Source organism: Panicum hallii, chromosome 5, assembly GCF_002211085.1.
Source record: "Panicum hallii strain FIL2 chromosome 5, PHallii_v3.1, whole genome shotgun sequence".
Lineage (NCBI taxonomy): Eukaryota > Viridiplantae > Streptophyta > Magnoliopsida > Poales > Poaceae > Panicum > Panicum hallii.
In genome coordinates, this window is record NC_038046.1 from 29,536,611 (window position 1) to 29,558,324 (window position 21,714).

Sequence of the window (21,714 nt, forward strand, 5' to 3'; positions counted from 1 at the left end):
ATCATTAGTATATATTTACTGTAGTATAATATTATCAAATTATGGACTAATTAGGCTTGATGGATTCGTCTCGCGAATTAGTCTTCATTTATACAATGGATTTTATAATTAGTCTATATTTAATATTTTTAATTAGTGTCTAAATATTTGATGTAATAGAATTAAAGTTTAAAGTTTACTTAATGAACCAAACATGCCTAGGAACCTGAAAACTGCCAACCATCTCGAGGGTGACGCCGATAAAAAAAGGCAACAAGAAAACACAGCGGCAACAAGGACGGACGGACTCGAGGGAGGCAACTTGACCGTGCGAGACCACTGCGACGGCGAGGCGGTCGCCCAGTAATAAAACCAAAACCGCGTCTCGCCTCCACCTCCCTTTACTCGCGCTCGTGGCCCTCCGTCTGTCGTCCGTCCCCCCACCCCCCCCCGGCCTCGATCCGATCGGGGACGGGTCGAGGGGCAGGGGAATGTCGTCGTCGTCGTCGTCTTCGGCGGCGGCGCACCAGCACCCACACCACCACCACCGGCGCCAGGGCGGAGGGAGCGGGCTCGTGCCGCTCGCCGCGCTCATCAAGGAGGAGGCCAGCACCGAGCGCTGCGCCGGCGGCGGGAGCAGGATCTGCGCGCGCGACGAGGACGCCGGAGGCTCCGGCGTGTGTGGGGAGCCGGCGGAGGAGGAGGCGCGGCGGCAGCGCCCGCTGCTGCGTTACGGGTGCGCCGCGCAGTCCAAAAAGGGCGAGGACTTCTTCCTGCTGAGGACGGACTGCCCGCGCCCCTCCACCTCTGCTTCCTCCTCCGCGGCCTCGCCGCACCCCACCTTCGCCGTCTTCGCCGTGAGTACCCACTCACCCATCTCGCGCCTCCGCTCTCTGGGCATCCATCTCTCTAGTCTTGGACACTTAGTGTGTTGAATTGCAGCAGTAGTACCGAGCTATTCTGTATCTGTTGATTTGGAACTCGGGAGTAGCTGAATACCGAGCTAGCGAGCTTCGATTCGCTGGCCCTAGCAACTGTGCTGCATTGGTAGCTTGGAGTTTGCTTTGCATCTATCAGGTTGGTCGCTAAAATTTTTTCCTAAGCTGCAGATCTTAGTAGGCCTGTTCATGGTTTAAGACCTGGGGCATGGGACTATGAGCTCAGAATTCGCAGTTACGCACTTAACTGCTCCATGGGTGGAGTGCTTGACGCTGCAAGTGCCATGGGTAGACTGGAGTAGCGCCAAGCGCTAATAGTACGTTTCTCTGTCTTCAGGTACTTGATGGCCATAATGGTAACGCCGCCGCAATATACACAAGGGACAATTTGCTCAACCATGTCCTCAGTGCGATGCCACGTGGGCTGTCCAGGGAGGAGTGGTTGCACGCATTGCCCCGAGCACTGGTCGCAGGGTTCGTTAAGACTGACAAGGAGTTCCAGAGCAAAGGCATGTTACCTGCAATCAGTATTTTTGCAATTACTTCTGCCCTATAAGCTATCAAGAATGCTGATGAATTTCTCCCTTTTGGATGTTTACCAGGCCAAACTTCTGGCACAACTGCTACTTTTGTGATAATTGATGGATGGACTATCACTGTTGCCTCTGTTGGCGATTCTCGCTGTATTTTAGATGCACAGGGTGGGACTGTTTCTTTGCTTACTGTGGATCACAGACTAGAAGAAAATGTTGAGGAGTGAGTATTAGTTACTTTCGAAATTATGTGTCGATATGGTATTTTGCTGGTAAAATGGAATTGGGATTACATGCATGTGTGCTTTTGTTTGTTACTAAATCAGCTGTATGTACTCAATTGCTAGTTACTTTGAATGTTCACACCTCTTCATGCAGCAATTACTCCTCCCCTATTTATGATACAAAGTCATGTTACCATTTCCAGACACTAAGTGGAGCATGCCACCACTATTAATAGAAGTTACTAATTACTATCTTAGCTTGTATTAGTTTTCAATATTCAAAAGTAGAAAGCTTTTATTTGCTAAAGCCTTGGTTTGATGAACTATAATCGGTAGCACTTCTTAATGTTCTTGCTTCGCGTGCTAGTGCGGATATTATTGTTGACCAATTGTTTGGCTGGAAAAATAATAAATTGTTATTTTTGCTTTACCAAAATTATCATGTAATAATGGCAGGAGGGAGCGCGTTACAGCAAGCGGAGGTGAAGTTGGAAGGCTTAGTGTTGTTGGTGGAGCTGAGGTGTGCTCTCACTTATTGCATTTCTTCTGTCAAAAGAATAGGATTTTACATGCTACCTTTTCTATGCTATTTGTATCATACCATGCATTAAATACAAGTAGCTTAATATTTCAAGGATTAGAAAACAACATAACAATTGTCCTACCCTGTTACAAGATTGGCCCGCTACGATGCTGGCCAGGAGGACTATGCCTATCAAGATCCATTGGAGATATTGATGTTGGTGAATTTATTGTTCCTGTTCCTTATGTGAAGCAAGTGAAGGTACTCTATTGTTTTCATAAATGTCAGAAATTCTCCTACCTATCACATCAGTCTCCATGTAGATGCTATCCATCAGTATGCTATTTGGTTGACTTGGTTCATTTTTCTTCCCCTTAGTTGTCAAATGCTGGAGGAAGACTTATCATTGCCTCAGACGGCATTTGGGATGCATTATCCTCAGAGGCAGCTGCTAAGTCTTGCAGAGGTTTACCTGCTGAGCTTGCTGCAAAGCAAGTCGTTAAGGTGCATGGTTCAAAACTAGGTTATAGATTCTTGTTTAGCCTTGATGATGCTTCTTATGGTTGCCAGTAACCATCGTTGCATCACCAGACATATTTTTCTAACCAACCACATGTTTGCAATAATCATTTAGGAGGCGCTCAGGACAAGAGGGCTAAAGGATGATACAACCTGCATTGTTGTTGACATAATCCCACCTGGTCAAACAATACGGCCTCCATCTCCACCTAAAAAGATGAACAAGTTGAAATCGTTAATCTTCAGAAAGAAAGCAAAGGAGCCTTCTCAGAAATTGACTAAGCAGCATTCAGGGGCTGGTGCTGTTGTAGAGATATTTGAAGAGGGTTCAGCCATGCTATCAGAAAGGTTAGTTCAATTCTTTCTCCAAATGTTTTTTTAATCAGAATTTTCATTTGTTTTTGCACTAGCTCCATGTTTATAGGTGTGAGTAGCAGGGTTTGTTTTGTTTCAAAGGGAGTAGTATTTGTTGTGAACCATACAAATATACTTACATGCCAACTAGGTTGGAGCCTAGTAAGCTACATTAGTACATTAGTTAGTCAGTGTAACAGCTAGTCCATTCATTCCCCGCCTCGGTGTTCTGTCATTGCTAAACATCTGACTTGAACATTGATCAATTCTAACATGGAACCTCTGTGTAGATTCAAACAAGCTTGACATATTATTAGTTCTCACCACCTACTGTTTATAATCCAGATCAGAGTTCATTGTTTTCTCTATGGTTCCCGGATTTATATCACAATTCTTCATGTGAAATGACTCACAGATTTTAAAGACAGTTCCATTTGACTGAGTGCTAAGTGTGTTTCAAACTTATAGTTATATATGTAAAATTTAAAATGTTGACAAAAGGAGTCTTGGACTCATCAAAAGAAATGCTCAATTGTTCCTTCTCTCTAGTTTTGGTGCTGGTAAGGTTTTGCGTTACCCTTGAAAACGTATAAATTCCACTCATCAATTTTGTGGAAGTTAGATTCTATTTCTTTGACCTTAAAAGTTAGATTCTCATTTGGAACACACTTTTGATTCTCATAGTGGTTGTTTGAACACGCTTTTTTTGCCCCTAGTGATTTGTATCAATTCCATTGACATTTGTTGTGGACACCTTCTTTGGCAAGAAATACCAGCGTCAGGTGAAGCACCAAAAGTCCACACCAAGTAGTTCCGAATAGTTTATTTTCAGTTTGAGTTTGTTAAGAGTTGTTTCGGGGGATAAGTTTGGTAGCTCGGTTTGTTACCTTTTTTAGAGATAAGTTTGTTAGGGACTTGAGGGTCTATTTATGTAAGGGGCTGTGGCTCGGCTAGGGTTGTGCAGAAAGATAATTCCTTGAGTGCTCAGAGCCTCTAGCCAGGGCGATTATCAATCTGCTATTGTCCATCGAGTTCATGCAATAAACTAGCCATATCAACTCTAGTATCAGACTGGTCTTTCCTCGGCTGCTACCAATCCACATCCCCTCCCCTCCCCTGCGCCGCTAACCCCACCTCATCCCCTGCCATGGCCAGCGACGAAGAAGACACCTCCCCCGTCTCGAAGGCTGACTTTGAGGAGGTTGTCAACAAGATGATCAAGATGATGTGTGACCTCGGCAAAAAACTGGACACGAAGGTGGCATCCGTCCGCCAGGCTACGCCCATCTGTCTACTTCCATCAAGAACGTGCAGACCCAGCTGCTGGAGAAACAGGGCCATTTCGACGCATCATCCGGCTCCAGCACCTACAACCCCTCGGCGCCACCCATCCACAAGCTCCGTTTCCCCAAATACGATGGCAGCGACGATCCAATCTCCTGGCTGCACAAAGGAGAGCTGTTCTTTCGCGCTCACGGAACGCCAGATGACTAGAAGGTTTGGACGGCGATGTTCTACCTCTAGGGTGCCGCCAGCCAGTGGTACTACCCTTGGGAGAAGAACCAAGGGACCCCCTCTCCTGGCCCAAGTTCGTCGAGGGCATCAACAAGAGGTTCGGCCTTCCCCTGCGTAGCAATCTGCTGGGGGAACTCACCCACCTTCGCTGTACCGGACCCGTCGACGACTAGCAGGATCAGCTTTACAAACTCCTGGTGCGTTGCGACAGTGTCACCGAGGGCTAGCAGATCGACATCTTCATGGCTGGTCTGCAACAGCCAATGAGCACCGACGTCGAGCTCCAGAAACCCGACACGCTAGAGCATGCCATGGTGTTCGCCTGCGCGTTTGAGCGCCGCACGGAGATCTCTGACGAGACGCCATGCTCCGGAGGCCGCTTTCCATCGCGTTCTGTCTTTCGCGGGACATCATCTCCAACCAAGCCCCCTCCGATGACAGGTGCACCCGGATCTACACCCACAACGCCCGGCGCACCGGTTAAGCCGGCACCCCCTGGCAGCGGCCGCTTCACGCGCCTATCACTAGAAGAGATGACACTGCACCGCCTCGATGGTCTCTGCTACAACTGCCCAGCGAAGTTCTCGCGGGAACACATCAAGCAATGCACCATGAAGGTGATCTACTTCCACGAGCTCGACGACGTCGAGGGGTAGGACGGCAGCACATCAGAGGACGACGTCAAGATCTTGCACACGGCGATCACTGGGATAAGGACCAGCGCCACCCTGCAGCTGTTCATGGTTCTGGCCAGCTCCGCCACCACGGCCCTGGTCAATTCCAGCTCTACCCACTCCTTCATCGCCGACACGACCGCGCGCTGTCTCGGTCTCGTCCTAGAACCACGGTCCGGCCTCACGGACGGCGTTGCCAATGGTGACCGCGTCGCCTCGACAGGCGTCTGCAAGCGCGTGCAGATCTGCATCGACCGTGAGTAGTTCACCATGGACCTATACGCCATCCCTCTCGACGGCTTCGACATCGTCCTGGGGTGCGAGTGGCTCCGGAAGTTGGGACCCATCTTGTGGGACCAAGCTTTCCATGACCTTCTGGCGACATGATCACTGAGTCACATGGCTCGGTATCCATGCCGAGCTGGCACGCCGCCTTGCTGTTGCGGACGCCAGGGATCTTATGGCATTATTGTTGGAGGAATTCGGGGACCTCTTTGCTACACCCATTGACCTGCCGCCACGACGCTCCTTTGACCACCGGATCGACCTTCTGCCCCACACACCGCTGGTGGTGGCCGTGCGACTGTACCGCTACACCCAGCTGTTAAAGGATGAGATTGAAGCCCAATGCCAGGCAATGTTGGACCAGGGGATTATCAGGACCAGCACGTCGGTGTTCTTGTCACCAGTTCTGTTGGTGCGCAAACGGGATGTCACTTGGCGGTTCTGCATGGACTACCGCGCGCTCAACCTCTAGACGGTGCGCGATAAGTTCCCAATTCCCATCGTCGAGGAACTCCTCGATGAACTCAAGGGCGCAAGGGCGCTATCTTCTTCACCAAGCTCGATCTGCGCAGTGGGTACCACCAGGTGCAGATGCACCTCGATGATGTGGCCAAGACGGCGTTTCGTACGCATCACGGCCACTTCGAGTTTCTGGTCATGCCATTCGGGCTCACCAACGCACCATCAACGTTCCAGGCGCTAATGAACGAGGTGCTCAAGCCGTTCCTTCTTTGTCGCTGCGTGCTTGTGTTCTTCGACGACATCCTCGTCTACAGCCGCTCCTGGACAGAACACCTCCAGCATGTTCGGGCCATGTTCACCACCCTCCGTCAGCATGGTCTCGTCCTCAAGTGCTCCAAGTGCTTCTTCCGGGAACCGCGCATCCAGTACTTTGGGCACATCATCGCCAACGACGCGGTGGCAATGGACGACGACAAGATTGCGGCCGTCCAGGCATGGCCGCTGCCGCGGCCGGTGAAGGCGCTCCGGGGCTTCTTGGGCCTCACCGGGTACTACCCCCTTTCATCAACAACTACGGCGTCATAGTCGCTCCCTTGATGGCCCTCCTCAAGCGGGAGGCCTTCTAGTGGAGCCAGGCAGCCACGAATGCGTTTGACGCCCTCAAGTGCACCCTCACGATGGTGTCGGTTCAACTCCCCAACTTTGACAAGGTGTTCGTGGTGGACTGCGACGCCTCTGGTATGGGGTTTGGTGCCATTCTGCACTAGGAGCAAGGACCGATCGCCTTCTTCAGCTAGATAGTCACACCCCAGCACGCCAAGCTCGCCGCGTACGAGCGTGAAATCATCAGGCTGGTGAAGGCGGTGCGACACTGGAGGCCCTACCAGTGGACACGCGAGTGCGTCGTCCGCACCAACCACTACAGCCTCAAGCATCTCCTGGACCAGCGCCTTTCCACGATTCCGCAGCACACCTGGGTAAGCAAACTATTTGGTTACAGTTTTTAGGTGAAAAACGAGCCCGGCAAGATGAATCCGGCGGCCGACGCCTTGTCGCGCCGCGATGAGAATGAGTCAGGAGTCTGTGTCCATGCCATTTCACGCTCGGAGTTCGCCCTGTTCGACGAGTTCTGCCAGGAACCCGAGGCCTTGCCCGAGGTCGTCGCCAAGAAGCAGGAGATCGAGGCGGGCACGGCAGGCGCGGGCTGGTCTATCTCCGACGACATCGTCCTTTTTTAGGGCCGGATTTTTGTGCCGGCCTCGTCAGCGTTCTGGCCGCAGATCCTGGAGTTGGCCCACGGCACGAGCCATGAAGGGGTACAGAAGACTGGTCCGCCTCTGCAGCTCCTACAACCCTCGCGCCACCAAGCTCGTCCGCGACCATGTCAAGTGATGCTTTGTTTGTCAGCGGAACAAAACAGAGCATCTACACCCTGGTGGCCGCCTCCAACCACTCAACGTTCCTTCTTCGGGTTGGAGCAACATCGCCATGGATTTCGTCGAAGGCTTTCCTCGCATAGGCGGCAAGTCCATGGTTCTGACCGTGGTCGACCGATTCTCCAAGATGGCGCATTTTGTGCTGCTGGGACACCCATACACGGCGCTCATGGTGGCCTAAGCTTTCTTTCGACAACATCGTCAAGCTTCATGGCTTCCCGTGCTCCATCGTCAGCGACCGGGATCCTATGTTCACTAGCTCGTTGTGGACGGAACTCTTCAAGCTCGCCGGCGTCAAGCTTTGCCTCAATTCTGCTTTTTGACCCCAAACCGACGGCCAGTCAGAGGTCACGAACTGCATTGTGGGCGTCTATTTGCGGTGCCTCGCGGGGGACCGTCCCCGTAGCTGGCTCCGTTGGTTGCCATGGGCTGAGTACTGCTTCAACACTTCCAGTCGGCGCTCCAGACGACGCCCTTCCAAGTGGTCTACGGTCGTGCTCCACCATCCCTGGTGTCCTACCAACCGGGGCTGGCGCGGGTTGTCGTGGTCGACAAGCAACTGCAGCACCGTGATGAGTTCCTTGCTGAAATCCGGGAGCATCTGCTGCTGGCGCAGGATATCATGAAGACTTCCTACAACAAGCTTCATCATGATTTGGAGTTCAACGTCGGCGAGTGGGTGTGGCTGCGTCTTCACCAACGCTCGGCAGCCGGGATCACCACCTCCACCAAGACCAAGCTGGCGCCAAGGTTCTATGGATCGTTCCATATCGTAGAGCGCGTTGGTGCAGTAGCGTACTGCCCGTGTCTGCCACCCAAGGCTCGTATCCATGATGTCTTCCATGTGGCATTCTTGAAGAAGCATTACGGCGACCCACCAACGTCCATGGTTGCGCTACCCCCCATAGCTAATGGGTGTGGCGCTACCAGATCCTTCCAAGGTGGTCAGAGCTACTCCAACTAGACTTTTGGAATCTCCTCGTCCAGTGGGTTGGTCGAAGCCTAGAAGATGCCCCACTTGGGAATCCCTCACCGAGTTCAAGGATCACTACCCGGACTGCAAGCTCGAGGACAAGCTTTTCTGTCAGTGGGAGTGAAGTGTTCTGGACACCTTCTTTGGCAAGAAATACCAGCGTCGGGTGAAGCACCAGTTCATACCGAGTAGTTCCGAATAGTTTATTTTCAGTTTTGAGTTTGTTAAGAGTTGTTTCGCGGGATAAGTTTGGTAGCTCGGTTTGTTACCTTTTTTAGAGATAAGTTTGTTAGGGACTTGAGGGTCTATTTATGTAAGGGGCTGTGGCTCGGCTAGGGTTGAGCAGAAAGATAATTTCTTGAGTGCTCAGAGCCTCTAGCGAGGGCGAGCCAGGGCGATTATCAATCTGCTATTGTCCATCGAGTTCATGCAATAAACTAGCCATATCAACATTACCCTTGATTCTTTTCAATCTTTTCTTTTGGACCCATTGAAATTCCTCTGCACGGGTTATTGGCACCTTGCTGCACCCCATAGCATACTTAAACATGGTAGCAAATGCACCTTTTCGTCACTAGCACAATCTGATTGTACGTTCATCGTTGGCTGAATATGCAAAAAAACCCAAAAGTAAATGTTGCCTATAGTCCTTACCACCTTGCTGCAATCCATCGTGCAATTTTTTCTTCACAAGCGCAATCCTATGCTGTTAATGCACAGGTGAGTAGATGGTATAAGCTCATAAGCATGATGGCTGAATATGCAAAATCTGGATGCAGTGTCTCCATGATGTGGGCGCTCCTTTTATCTGCCAGTAATACCCTTTTATTGTTCACAGCTTCATTATGGGCCTTGGCATTGGTCTTGTTTTTCTCATGTGAGAAATCAATTTTTAAATTTTAAGAGTTAAACATTATATTGTTGCTTTCTATCCATGCGACCATGCTATCCATTATATATGGAAGCATGCACTCAGTAAGGCTGTATATTATTGTTTTTGCAAGTGGTTAATTTTCTGCATACTACATCTTGTGTTTGATTTCTTATGTTTGCCTCACATTATTTCTCTGGAACAAGAAGCTGGTTGAAACTTTACTTCCAGTTCCAACAGCTTGGGTTTTGGAGCTCAAGCCATGTCAATAAACCTTCTGAGAGGGTTGGCTATGCTCAATAAGAGTGACATGAAATATTAATATCTAGGAAACAGTGGATGTCAAACGGAAATCCTGCAGTACTATATAGACCATATGAAGGTTAATGGGTCGTCGAACTTGGTTTGAACTGTCCAGTTTTTCAGTTTCCAGGGAGGAACCCACTTTTTGCGATCACCTGGGTTTGAGATGGGGTGGTTGGCTGCCTCAGCATAGCTCGATTCTGTTGAATCTGAAATTACATAGCTGGTTGCAAAATCACATACATTGTCATTGCTATCTTGGTACTAGTACTGTTGTACTAGCGTGCTACACAATAATACTTTCCATCGATTTTCATGTTCATCTTGTTGTATTCTACCTTTTTTCTAAAAAAACATTTTTAAATTGAAATGCTATAAATGTATTGTAACCTGTCATTTGGGATATCCACAACAGAGCAGTGCTAATTTTCATCTACCTGTACCTGCAGGTTAGGTCCCGATTGGAATGGCGGGCATACATTCTCAAGCTTGTTTACATGCGCCATTTGCCAGGTAGACCTGGAACCAAGTGAAGGCATATCTGTCCATGCTGGATCCATCTTCTCATCAAGCTCCAAGCCATGGGAAGGCCCATTCCTCTGCTCTGATTGCCGCGACAAGAAGGATGCCATGGAAGGCAAACGGCCTAGCGGCGTCAAGGTTCTGTAGTCAACGGCAACCGATCACCATTGTAGCTTCCCGCAAAATCTCTCCTTTCTTTTCTTTTTTTCTTGGTGAGCAAGGACCCTTGCGTTACAGAAATTTTCCTTAAATTTTTAGGCGATTTGGATAATTTTAGGCTGCATTTTATTTTGTTTAATTATGAGGAACTAGCCGACTATGTAAGTAGCTCTTGGCAAAAGGAAATGTGAAGCGAATGAATAGGGTATGCCTTCATTTTTCTTTTTCTCTTCTATTATAGGAATGGACTAACTGTAGCTCGCTGCTCGCGAGGTGATATGATAGCTAAGCTATTCTTTATTTGTAACCTATTGGTGCCTTTGCTAATAGAATATTTAGTTATTGCGTTTTCGGCCCGCCCCTCCTGGCTTTTCTACTAAGAAAATGCACCCCTTTTATTTGTTCAGTTTCTCCTAGCCCTGTATGGCTGTATGAGCCATTCTTTTCTCTTTTTTTTTACGCTTCTCATTTAGCTGCAGTATTTTGTTCATGGACGACCCTACACACCATGAAGAACCCCTATTGTAGCAGGAAGGGTAACGGTTTGTACGGGCACATACTCTTGTTTTTGTTTTTTTTTTCTGATACTTCGCACATACAAGTTGAGATGGAATAGCCCCTTTGGTGAAAAAGGGAATTTCATAGGCACTGGGGACGAGATCACGAGAGTTAACTGAATGGCCAAAGAAAGTGCCGTTTGCCATTGTTGTGCTATGCTCGGAATTTAATCTCTTCAAGTCAAAACTAATAAAGAATGGACATATATAGCCACACCGAACCGTAGCCTGCTCGACTGGTCTCATGGCTAGCTGAGCATTCCTCACGTCAAGCGCCTTGCCCTGCCTGGCTTTCCCTTGCAACATCTGACAAGCTCCATCAAGCGGCACTCGTGACTTTCCGCTGATTCTATTCATCGCGCGTGAGAGGAACTTGCAGTTCTGCCGCCGTGCTCTTGTTCATCTTCCTCGGTGAGCAGCAGTGGCCAGGGATAGGGGAGGAGGGTTTGGGGGATAACCAATGAACTGGATTTGGTTGGGGGAACTCGACGTTGCTGGATTAGCGTGGAGGTGAATGGCCGAGGCGGACCGGACGTGACAACGCCACAGGATGGTGGCCGGAGGGTGGGGTGAGGATGTTGCGATCTGAAGAGTTCCAATCGCAGCTGCAACGAGCACACCCACTGACTTTCCCTTGTTTTGCAAGCTGCTTAAGGAAGCTTGCTCATGGACATGCACGCACCCTTTTGAATTTGCTGCTGAGCATTTAGCAATGCTCTCTTACGGCGAGATCGTCGATGACGGTGGGTACCCGACTTCAGCTACGTACATGCGCTCTAGCTGACCCACGGCATTTCTCTCCATGCTCGGTGAATGATTGTGCGATTGCCTTGACAGTTTAACACACAAACCTTTGTCATATCCCAGAACGATGGAATCGAGGAATGGAACGAGTAACATGGTATGCTATTTTTATAAAATCTGGAACGAGAGGGGAGAGGGGTATACTTCGTCATGACGTTCCTTCGAAAAGTGGAACGTGTACCAGCTTTTTTTGGGAACATCCTCATTCTATTTTGCAAATAATAATTAATTATTTACATATAATATGTTGACTAAGCAGAAAATCAACTAAAAAAATCAGCTTCCTTTCTCCCCTAGAAGTGGCCCATCTTCCTTCCTGTCATTTTATTGAGTTTTTTTTAAAAAGGGGATAAAAAAAAACAAAATTCGAAAAAGGGGTGCCAGTTGGAGAAATTTAGGGAAATGGGAGCCTCCCGCCCGCTGGGAGGGCGGAAAGGAGCCTCCCGCCCAACCATAGGGCGGGATGCTCAAAAAAAATTTCCAGGGACCTCTTCGCGAATAAGAAAACTTTTTTATTCGCGAAGAGGTCCCTGAAGCAGGCCTCCCGCCCGGCCACTGGGCGGGATGCCTCCCGCCCGGCCACTGGGCGGGATGCCTCCTCGTGCATTGTTATTTCATGTGTGTGTGTTTTCTGGCTTCCAAAATTCGTAACAATTCACAGAAAAATCAAAAAATAGCAAAACTAGTTTTGTTAGAAACTAGATTTCAAACTCTATAACTTTTGTTAATGGAGTTTAGTTTGAAACAAAATACTTTTACCCCTATTTTAAAACTAAGATTAAGGAAAGTTTATGCTTAACTTTAGGATTTCATGGTTTGTTGTTTATGAAGTTTGGTATGACTATTCTATAAACTCTAGGTACCTTTGTGCAAAGTTTTAAACTCAAATTTGATGTAAATTTAACTTCTTTTGTCTTGAATTTTTCAAATTTGAAATGTTAACTAAACCTAATTATAACCCTTTTCTAATTAAAATCTATTGTTATTCTCTAATGTGATATTATTTAATATCTAATATATAGTCAAAGTTCTAAAACCTATAAAGTTCTAAAACCTATAATCTTATGCTCCTGGTCCATTTTTGTTATATTTTTTCTTAGATTATTTGTTTCAGAAACTATTTGAAATTCAGAATTTTTTCAAATATAAGATTCATTCGCCATACTCTTATGTATGCACATAAAATTTTAATTCAATTTTCCAAAGAAGATTACGGTATCTAAAACTCGTACGAAGATAGTTAAACGATAACGTTTGCAACGTAGAATCTAAATATTACGATAGTACAAAACATGAAGCCATTTAAAATAAAATAATATGATAATAAACATTACAAATATTACAAATACATGAATCCAAATATTGTGTCTTCAGTCAATGCAGCAAATATTACAAATACGTATCTAGGTCTGATAGAATCTCAACGCAGCAAATATTACATATGAGCAAACAACGTTTAAATAAAATTACAACTAAATGATGCCTGATGACGTACTAGCACTCGATCGGCGACGTCTCCCACTTCTTGATGCAACCGGAGGTCTTCCATCTGTAGCATCACCTGTAGGGCCAGCTTCAGCACAACTGGGGCCAGCATCATTGGTTGGACAACGTTTATACGTGTGTCCAATCTGATTACATGCACTGCAGCATTGTATCCTCGGACGGAGCTCTGACTCATCCATATCATTACGAATATGCCGTGACTGACGGCGTCCTCTCTTAACCCGTGATGATCTTGGGTCTGGAATATAGATAACAGGATTCGCTGTCTCAGTGAACGATCCAACCAAACGGAACCCATAGATCTCATACTGCCAGGTGCTAGCAATTGTCTCCTTTCTGAAGTAATGTGAAACATATATATCGACAGGATGTCCAATATCCGCACAAGCAGCCATTACATGAGAACAAGGTAAGTGTAGCAACTTGGGCCTCATGCATGAGCAACAACAAGTTCCATCGAACTTCAGAATGCACTCCTTTACAGGAGTTTGACGTCTCATGCCATGTCGCGCCCTATCTTTAGGAGATACCTCAAACTTGAGCTCCTGTGTTCCACATTGCCGTACATGGTGTAGCCGGGCGCTTTCTGCCTTCTTAGTCATATATTCTGTTACCTTGAATCCAAAATTTCTGTCTGGATCTCGCATGAATATCTGATTTTTAGTGAACCGCTCCCGAAAGTAATCGGTACACCCGCGGACAATGAATTCAACAATTGCAACCAGTGGAAGCCCACGAACACCTCGCAGCACCCAATTGTAAACTTTGGCGAAGTTGGTGGTCATTATACCGTACCTTGCACCATCGGTATCATAAAGTAACGCCCACTTCTCCTTAGGTTCATTCTCAATCCATTCAGAAAATTTTTTCACCGCTGACCCAGATCTTCTGCGAGTACATGCAGTATCTGTTGGCAAAGAGCACAAAGCCTCTGCTTCATCCTGTGCAGTTATGTTTTTTGATGCGTCCTCGGCTCTTTTCTTCCCGGTCAGTTCATCAAGTTTCTGCCACTGCTTGTTAAATTTTTGCTGATTCGTTTCCTTGCATAGCCTCTTGAACATATCCATAAGGTGCTTGTTCTTGAATTGCCTGAAAAAGTTTGCACCGATATGCCTCATGCACCACCTACTGCGAATATCACGCCACTTGGGCGGCTCTCCGGTCTCCACACACCCCTGCTGCAAATCTAGAATTGCCCTCAGTATGCCGGCGTGACGATCATGAATCAGGCAGACATCTTCCCTATCCCGAACGACTGCAAGCTTAACCCGTTCCAAAAACCAGTACCAACTGTCTGTGTTCTCACTCTCAACAAAAGCAAAAGCAACAGGCAGCAATTGATTGTTTCCATCCACTCCAATAGCTGTCAGCATTTGCAATCTATACTTTCCTGTGAGAAAGGTCCCGTCGATGCACAGGATAGGCCGGCAGTGATGGAATGCGTTAATGCATGGACCCAAGCTGAAAAAGACCCGCTGCAATATGTGGGGCGGACCTTCTCCTCTGTCTAGAGTTTTCAGGTCATAGTAGCTTTCAGGATTTCTCTGACATAGGACGGCCAGCATTCGAGGAACATTATCATATGCAGCCTCGAACGTACCAAACCTCATCTCCAACACCTTTTGTTTTGCACTCCACGCCTTACTGTATGAGATGGTATACTTGTACTTTTCCTGAATGTACCTGATAATAGATTTTGGTTCATATGACAAGTTCTGTACTATCGTCCCGTACATCTCATTTGCGATGTATTGCGACGTGAGGTTGCGATAGCTCTTCTGCACCCCAGGCAAATGACAAGTGTGCTGAGTGACAATGGAGCATTCCCAATAATCTTTCCATTTACCCTTGTAGGCATGCACCCGCCATGGACAGCCATCCTTCACACATACTACATCGTACTTACGAGATTTGCACTCGACTGTCTTAAACTCTCGCATAAGAGAGAGAGACCAGCACTTAACAGCTTCCTTCACCTCTTCAATTGAGTGGTACCTTGCACCCTGGATAATTTCATTCTCCCTGCAATCCGAAGGCCAGCTACATCCGTCATCTACGACAAGATGACTGAAGTCGCTGCTTACCCAATCTTGAGGCACATCATCGTCATCATCAGACGAATCGGCATTCATTGCTTCATCCAATTCACGTTCTTCGTCTTGCAGCTGTTCAACAATAAAGGGTATGTTCTCCCCCTCATCAGCCACGCATTGAGGTGCTGCGGTGCCACCTGCCTCAATGTTTGCCTCCTCGACTTCTTCATCAATATTTTCATCCCCCGGACCAGCTTCAATGTTTATCAAAGGGTTTTGGTGCACACTAACAAGGAGTACCAGTGGCCACTGCCAATGACTTGCATTTTGCAGATAAGTTAACCAGTCCTCGTTGCTTGCAAGTGGCATAAGCTCCCAGATCAAAGCGTGAGTGGTACGATTTATGACGCATTGAACACTCACAGTGTGTGTCTCCTGATTAATCCTTAGTCCCCTCATTAACCAGTTGCATAAGGATTCAAATGTCCTCTCATGCGGTCTGGTAATTCCTCTGACCGCACAGTTGAATTCACTTAAATCTACCCCATTCGGCCCATAAATTACATTTCCTTCTCCGTAATATATACTGAAAATACCCTTCTCGGAAGACATATCTGTCAATCATTAATAAACTAGTTATACTACATATTAATACACAACGAACGACGATCCTAAATTTCAGTGACTCTCAGATTATATTTTACAGATTCTAAACTATTCAGATTATAAATTATACTAAAAACAAATGAAAATACTAAAACTATTCAAAACATAACTACTCTAACAAATATTTCCTAAATTATAGTTATTTTCAAGTACTTATATGGCTAGAACGAGAATATACCTCAAAATCGACGTGTGGACAGGGCTTCGCCGCTTCCTCTTCTCTCTTCCTCTCCTCTCTTTCTCTTTTTTTTGATTTTTGCTGGATAAAATGGTATTTTTGGGGCACGTTGGGGCTTAAATAGCCGGTGGGGGGACCTCCCGTCCGACCAAAGGGCGGGATGCCCATCAGCACAACATCCCGCCCTTTGGTTGGGCGGGATGCCCTCCCAGGGACCTCTTCGCGAAGAAATTATTTGCGAAGAGGCCCTCGGGTGACATTCCGCCCTTTGGTTGGGCGGGATGTCCCGGGCCCCACGCGTCCCGCCCGTTCAGCGGGCGGGAGGCACCCATTTCTCTAAATTTTCCCAACGGCCACCCCTTTTTCGAATTTTATTTTTTTTATCCCTTTTTTAAAAAAAATTCTCATTTTATTCGTCACCAGCCCAACAGGCCAATCAGGCCTGCGGTCTTTGCACGTCTTGCACCTCAGCCCATCCGCACGTCTTCTTGCTCTTGTCGCTGCTCCGCCGACCGCCGCCGCCACTGATGCCTTGCGTGCTCCTCCGCGTGCTCCTGAATCCTGAATTCTGATGCAACGGAGACCAGCACCTCAGGACCGAGATCGACGTCTGCGGACTGCCGCTAGCCGCCTGCCGCCCAGCTGATGTTCGCCGTCGGCTTCCTCGGATGCGGCTGGTCGCCGGCCAGCACCGCTGATGTTCATGTTCCGTCTACATCTGGGAAGACTTTCCAAGCGTCGTTCCCTCCGCGTACCAGTTGACGTCCCGCGTCGTCCCCGTTCCTCGTTGAGGAACGAGGTTCCCGGAACAAGGAACGGCACGTCGTTACCCGTTCCGTGTGACTAAGGTACAAACTACTCTATCCATTTCAAAATGTATATTCCTTTATCCCAAATCAAACTTCTTTGATTTTAATCAAATTTATGGAAAAATATATTAACAACTACGATACCAAATAAAAGCAACTAGGATATATATTCATGGTAGATTTAATGAAACTGATTTGATATCGTAGATGTTGCTATATTTTTCTACAAATTTATTCAAAATTAAAAGAAATTTGACTTGATACCAAACTAAAACGACATACATGTATCCTTTACTTTCATTTTTTTATTTAGAATTTGGTCATTTCCTTGGGTATTTTTTTTTACTTTTTAGAAAGAAAAGCTCCTTTTTCAAAAGATTACCCCTATCTTTATTTATGCTTTGGATTGGAACAAATGACTCTAATTAGTCCACGCCTGCTAATCAGTCGACATTGTGTACAAATTTTACGAACAAATTTTATGAACGGAAGCTCTTATTTTCATATATAGGTACTATTAAAATGAACCAAAACAAGTATGCCGAGGACGTATTTTGAAAAGAACAAAAATGCCGAGGAAGCTTAGAGAAATTAAGTAGCTCCTCAGTCCTCGGACCAAGATTTCCGTCTGGAACAACTGATTGTTTATCAAGCCTGTCTGTCAACATGATTTCAGAGCCTCCGTACTTTTTTCTCTTGGTATTGATGCCCTTAGACCGGACCTTTTGATCTTGTATGTGTCTGAACCCACTCAGCAGAGCACGTGCAAAATAATAATAAGAAGCGCAATATATAATATTTTTTAAACAAGTAATGTTCAATTTAAACTGTCACATTGTTCTCAGTTCTCAGATATTTGAAGGATCAAGAGCCTCCGGCTGAGCTAATCCAAGGATGCCCTTACCTCCATCACCTTAAATGCCTTACACCGCAGTACCGAGTTAATGGAGCTTAACTCCTTTGCTGAGTTTTGGTCCTTTGTCTGCTCATGAACTGTCATTGCAACAGTCATTTCTATTGCTTCAGGAGTTCTCTTTCCCTAGTGCAACAGTACAAAGAAACACTATTGTCACTGCTCTCGACAAATAACTTTATAATCTTTATTGACACATTTTACCTGCAAGTCTGATATTTGCTTGCTCAGAAGGTCAGAACTGTGAAAACATGCATGGGCTGAATCTGCATCTTTTGTGAAACTAGAGGGCTGTAAAATTATTGGTGCTTCATTGGTTTGTTTAAATTTCTTCTCGAGTGTAGGGATCTCCAGATAAGAAACATAATTTCTTGTGTGAACCCTTGAGCTCTCTGGCTTTGGTATCACTAAAAAATTTGTTACTGGCCCTGTTTTAACAAAATCAGAAGAATAAAATTACGTGGAAGTACAATCATACATAATGTGAGCTGTAACTTGTTGAGAAGTACTCACCCATTTTTTCCCCCAGTTTCTTAACAACATTCCATGTTCTTGTGTCCCAGATTACAACAGTGCAATCCTTCGACCCAGAAACCAACCATACTCCTTCAGAAGTAAATGCTAATGCACTAATTGGGGCCCTGTTAAAAAAAATACAACTTGTCATTTCGTCTGAAGTTCTACTGGCAATAATAGTTTGGACTTTGGACAGATTGTTTAGTTTGGTTATATAAATTTGGACCTATTCCATAGCCTATACTTTATGGCACAAATCATAGTAAAATGGTGAAACAAATAGTGAATCTGTATATTTTAGGAATCTAGCATGCCAAGATGTATTAATTGATGGATGAAAAGCATTATGTTAACTTCAGAATTTTTATAAACATACTTATTGCATGTGATGTTGAAGCCATGATCTGCACCCTATTCATGTTTCTTGATATAGTATAAGTGACAAGAGTAAAATTTGTCATTCAAGATACTACATTTTCTCATATACTGTAACAACACTCACTTGTGTCCATATAGCACTTGACAGTCATCCTGTGTCAGCCTTTTAGTTGTGTACTGCATCCCAATACCATTTAATCCAGTGACATATATTGCAGCATCACTAGCTCCACAAATCATTAATTGCTCCAAAGGATCAATAGCAGTTGTGGTAATTGGACTCAAGAGTGTCAGCATTTGAAGTAATCTTCCGGATAGAAGTTCTGAAAACTATAATCATCACTGAAAATGATCCAATTACAACCCCAAGAAAAAAAGGAGAAAAACATACATGACTCCTGTTTATGGTTACATTTGTGCCACAAACAGAAATAGTGAAACGGCCAGGGATGAAAACACACGTCACAGAGCTCTCAACCTATTAGCATCAACCATGCTTGACTTCCTCCGAAAGCAACAACCTATTGTTCTGAGTTCTAGTAAGAGTTTTCATAATGTATACAATATTCAGTCCATTACTGAGGCTACAAGCCTACAATTAGTAATAGTGTCCAATATTATCAGGCTGCAAATAATCCACAGATTATGTTTGAAGGGCACATAATATTGCATCTTGAAGTGGACAAACCTTGCAACTGCTATCGAGCGAGCTAGTTATCAGCATTGGACAAGGACCCCCTAGAATTGTTAGAATGCCAGTTATGGAGGCCTCATGCTCGATCGAATTATAGAAATTGGGGCAGTACTTTATAGCTTCATGAGGCTGGGGTTCTTCAGCTTGAAATAAGCTGTAAACTCACATTGAAGATACAAAAGAATTCTCAATTTATAAAATTCTTATGGCACTAGAACACTTAATTCATTCATCAGAAGCAGCAGGAACCTGATCATGCACCACACATGCACTGTGCCTTCTTCAGAGCCAGAGATGATAAGAGAACTGTCCTGCGAGAATGATAAGCAACTTATGGCATTCTTATGTGCCCTCCAACATTTTAGCAGTGCTCCACTTGCAACCTGAAGTAAATAATTCAAAGTGATCACGGATCTATCTCATCTCTCCGTTTGCAAACAGCAGCTGCAGGAGCCTTGCTGACTCGACAAGCCAATAGATGCAGAGCATGAGTCAGACACTAGCTCATATGTCAATAGGCCCACATATCAACCTCACTGATTTAGGGATATGTGTATGAGACTATCACTTGAATAAAAGATAGTTCTTCTTTCTCTCTCCCCGTATGGATAAAAAATTGATGTGGCATAGTTATGAGCTATCTGACTTAGCTCCTTTGGAGCAGGCCTAAGGAGCACTCCGGAGAGGAGGAAACGCGCCAATCATCGGTGGAATTACTCATGAAAAGGTAAAGGAAGGAGGGGGCAAGACAAAGATTATGTGATTGATTTCAAACAATTACAAGCTTAACAAGCTGAAAACATAACTTTTGATTAGTACTATTGTCATATAGATTCGATATTGGTGAGTCATGGTGACGAGATGTCAGACCATGCCCGCATTCAAACAACAAGATCCCGTGTCATGTATCTTCAGCAAAAAGGTATGTAAAACAGGTGCCTTATCTCTTAAAAATAAATATGACTCCAAGTAGACATTCCTTAACGAAAACTATCTATTTTCACTCTAACAAAATATGCATCAATGTGAATTTTTTAAAGGTAATATAGAGTTGTTTGTTCCATGAATAAGGTAATGAAATCATAGAGATAAATACCTCCCAAATGTAAGCATTGCCCGAATGAGCTCCTCCAACTAAGTATATCCCATCTTTGGAGCAAGTGATAGGTCCAATTGCTTCTCCTATGCAACTTTTACTGGTTACCTGGATCTGGATAAAATGCGTAAACCATAAGATATATAATAAATCAATGTATAATTATATATAAATAGTAACATCTTTATTTTACAAACTTTTTTACGTCATGGTGGGCTGAAGATATGCATTGCATACGGACTATTTACCTCAGTACATTTTTTTTAGAAAAGGGAGATGTTCCTCAGCACATAGTATTAACCACAAACTAATTTAGACTATATACTCCCTGCACATCAAAATGTAAGTTTTGTCCAAAATCAAAGTTCTTTAATTTTTTACTAAGTTTATGGGAAAATTCACAAACATTTGTGGCCTTGAAACATTTTCTTTTTCAGATTCATTTTGTAATATATATACATATGTCACTAAGATTTTCTATGGACTTGGTTAAAGTTAAAGAAATTTGACTTATGACAAAAACTAAAATGACCTACATTTTTAAAATAGTGGGAGTAGATTCTAGCATTTTCCAAAAATACCATGCAAAACGTTATGTACATGTGACATATGGGTAACAAAACAATAACGCAAATCTACTGCATACGGAGGGAATAATCATTACTGTTTTTGTCTATCTCTGTTTCCCATGGCGGTGGGGATGATTAAATCTGGTGAATATGGGACAGCATATACTTGTCACATTAGCAACTAGCTCAACAGGATTACTTCATAAACAAGGGATAGTTTGTACTAGTTTTGAATATTTTGCGGTTTAAATGACCCATAATATGTACTAGAGTATCTAGGCATTAAAAATAGTTGTTTTTTATCAAGGAAAATAGTTGGTTTGAATTATATCTGCTAGTCCACCAACCTGCGCTGCTGCATGGATTTGTAATATTAAGAGATGTAAGTATTTTAAATTCATTGATAACCCCCCCCCCCCCCCCCCCACACACACACACAGTTAATCAAAGTTGTTTATCTTTGCACTCTCTTATTTGTTCATATAGATATTTTTTTATATCTTTGTCAAGTTATCATAGACTTCAGTTAGCCATTACTTTATGTATTTTATTTCTCATTCATAGATTTTTCACTTTGCATAGAACCTTCATATGTGTTTGACATGTGTTTAGTTGAAACCATAGCCTGAACTATGTGTTTAACATGAAAACTGATGTGCTCATCGCTTCCAATGGTCTGCATAGTGACGCACATGAGGCCTCTATATCTTATAAGTTAATATTTC

At 45.0% G+C, this 21,714-nt stretch overlaps 1 protein-coding gene and 1 long non-coding RNA gene across 3 annotated transcripts; both read left to right on the forward strand.

The window, feature by feature from the left end:
• The first annotated feature begins 380 nt into the window (after window positions 1-380).
• LOC112893284 (probable protein phosphatase 2C 3) lies at window positions 381-10,619 on the forward strand. 2 transcript variants are annotated; one of them, XR_003228765.1, is made up of 9 exons: window positions 381-836; window positions 1,255-1,426; window positions 1,520-1,673; window positions 2,131-2,194; window positions 2,351-2,458; window positions 2,576-2,701; window positions 2,832-3,064; window positions 9,136-9,229; window positions 10,039-10,157. XR_003228765.1 is itself a non-coding variant. In XM_025960525.1 (8 exons), exons 1-8 carry the CDS (start codon window positions 471-473, stop codon window positions 10,256-10,258), a joined length of 1,443 nt encoding a protein of 480 aa, XP_025816310.1. In that variant the 5' UTR covers window positions 387-470; the 3' UTR covers window positions 10,259-10,619. The 2 variants fall into 2 exon arrangements, 1 of the variants encoding a protein (XP_025816310.1); XM_025960525.1 differs by lacking the exon at window positions 9,136-9,229 and having other exon boundaries at window positions 387-836; window positions 10,039-10,619.
• A 5,862-nt stretch (window positions 10,620-16,481) lies between these two features.
• On the forward strand, window positions 16,482-21,361 carry LOC112895162. The gene is made up of 3 exons (XR_003229163.1): window positions 16,482-16,862; window positions 19,989-20,051; window positions 20,157-21,361. It is a non-coding gene; the product is annotated as an uncharacterized LOC112895162 (long non-coding RNA).
• Window positions 21,362-21,714: the final 353 nt, after the last annotated feature.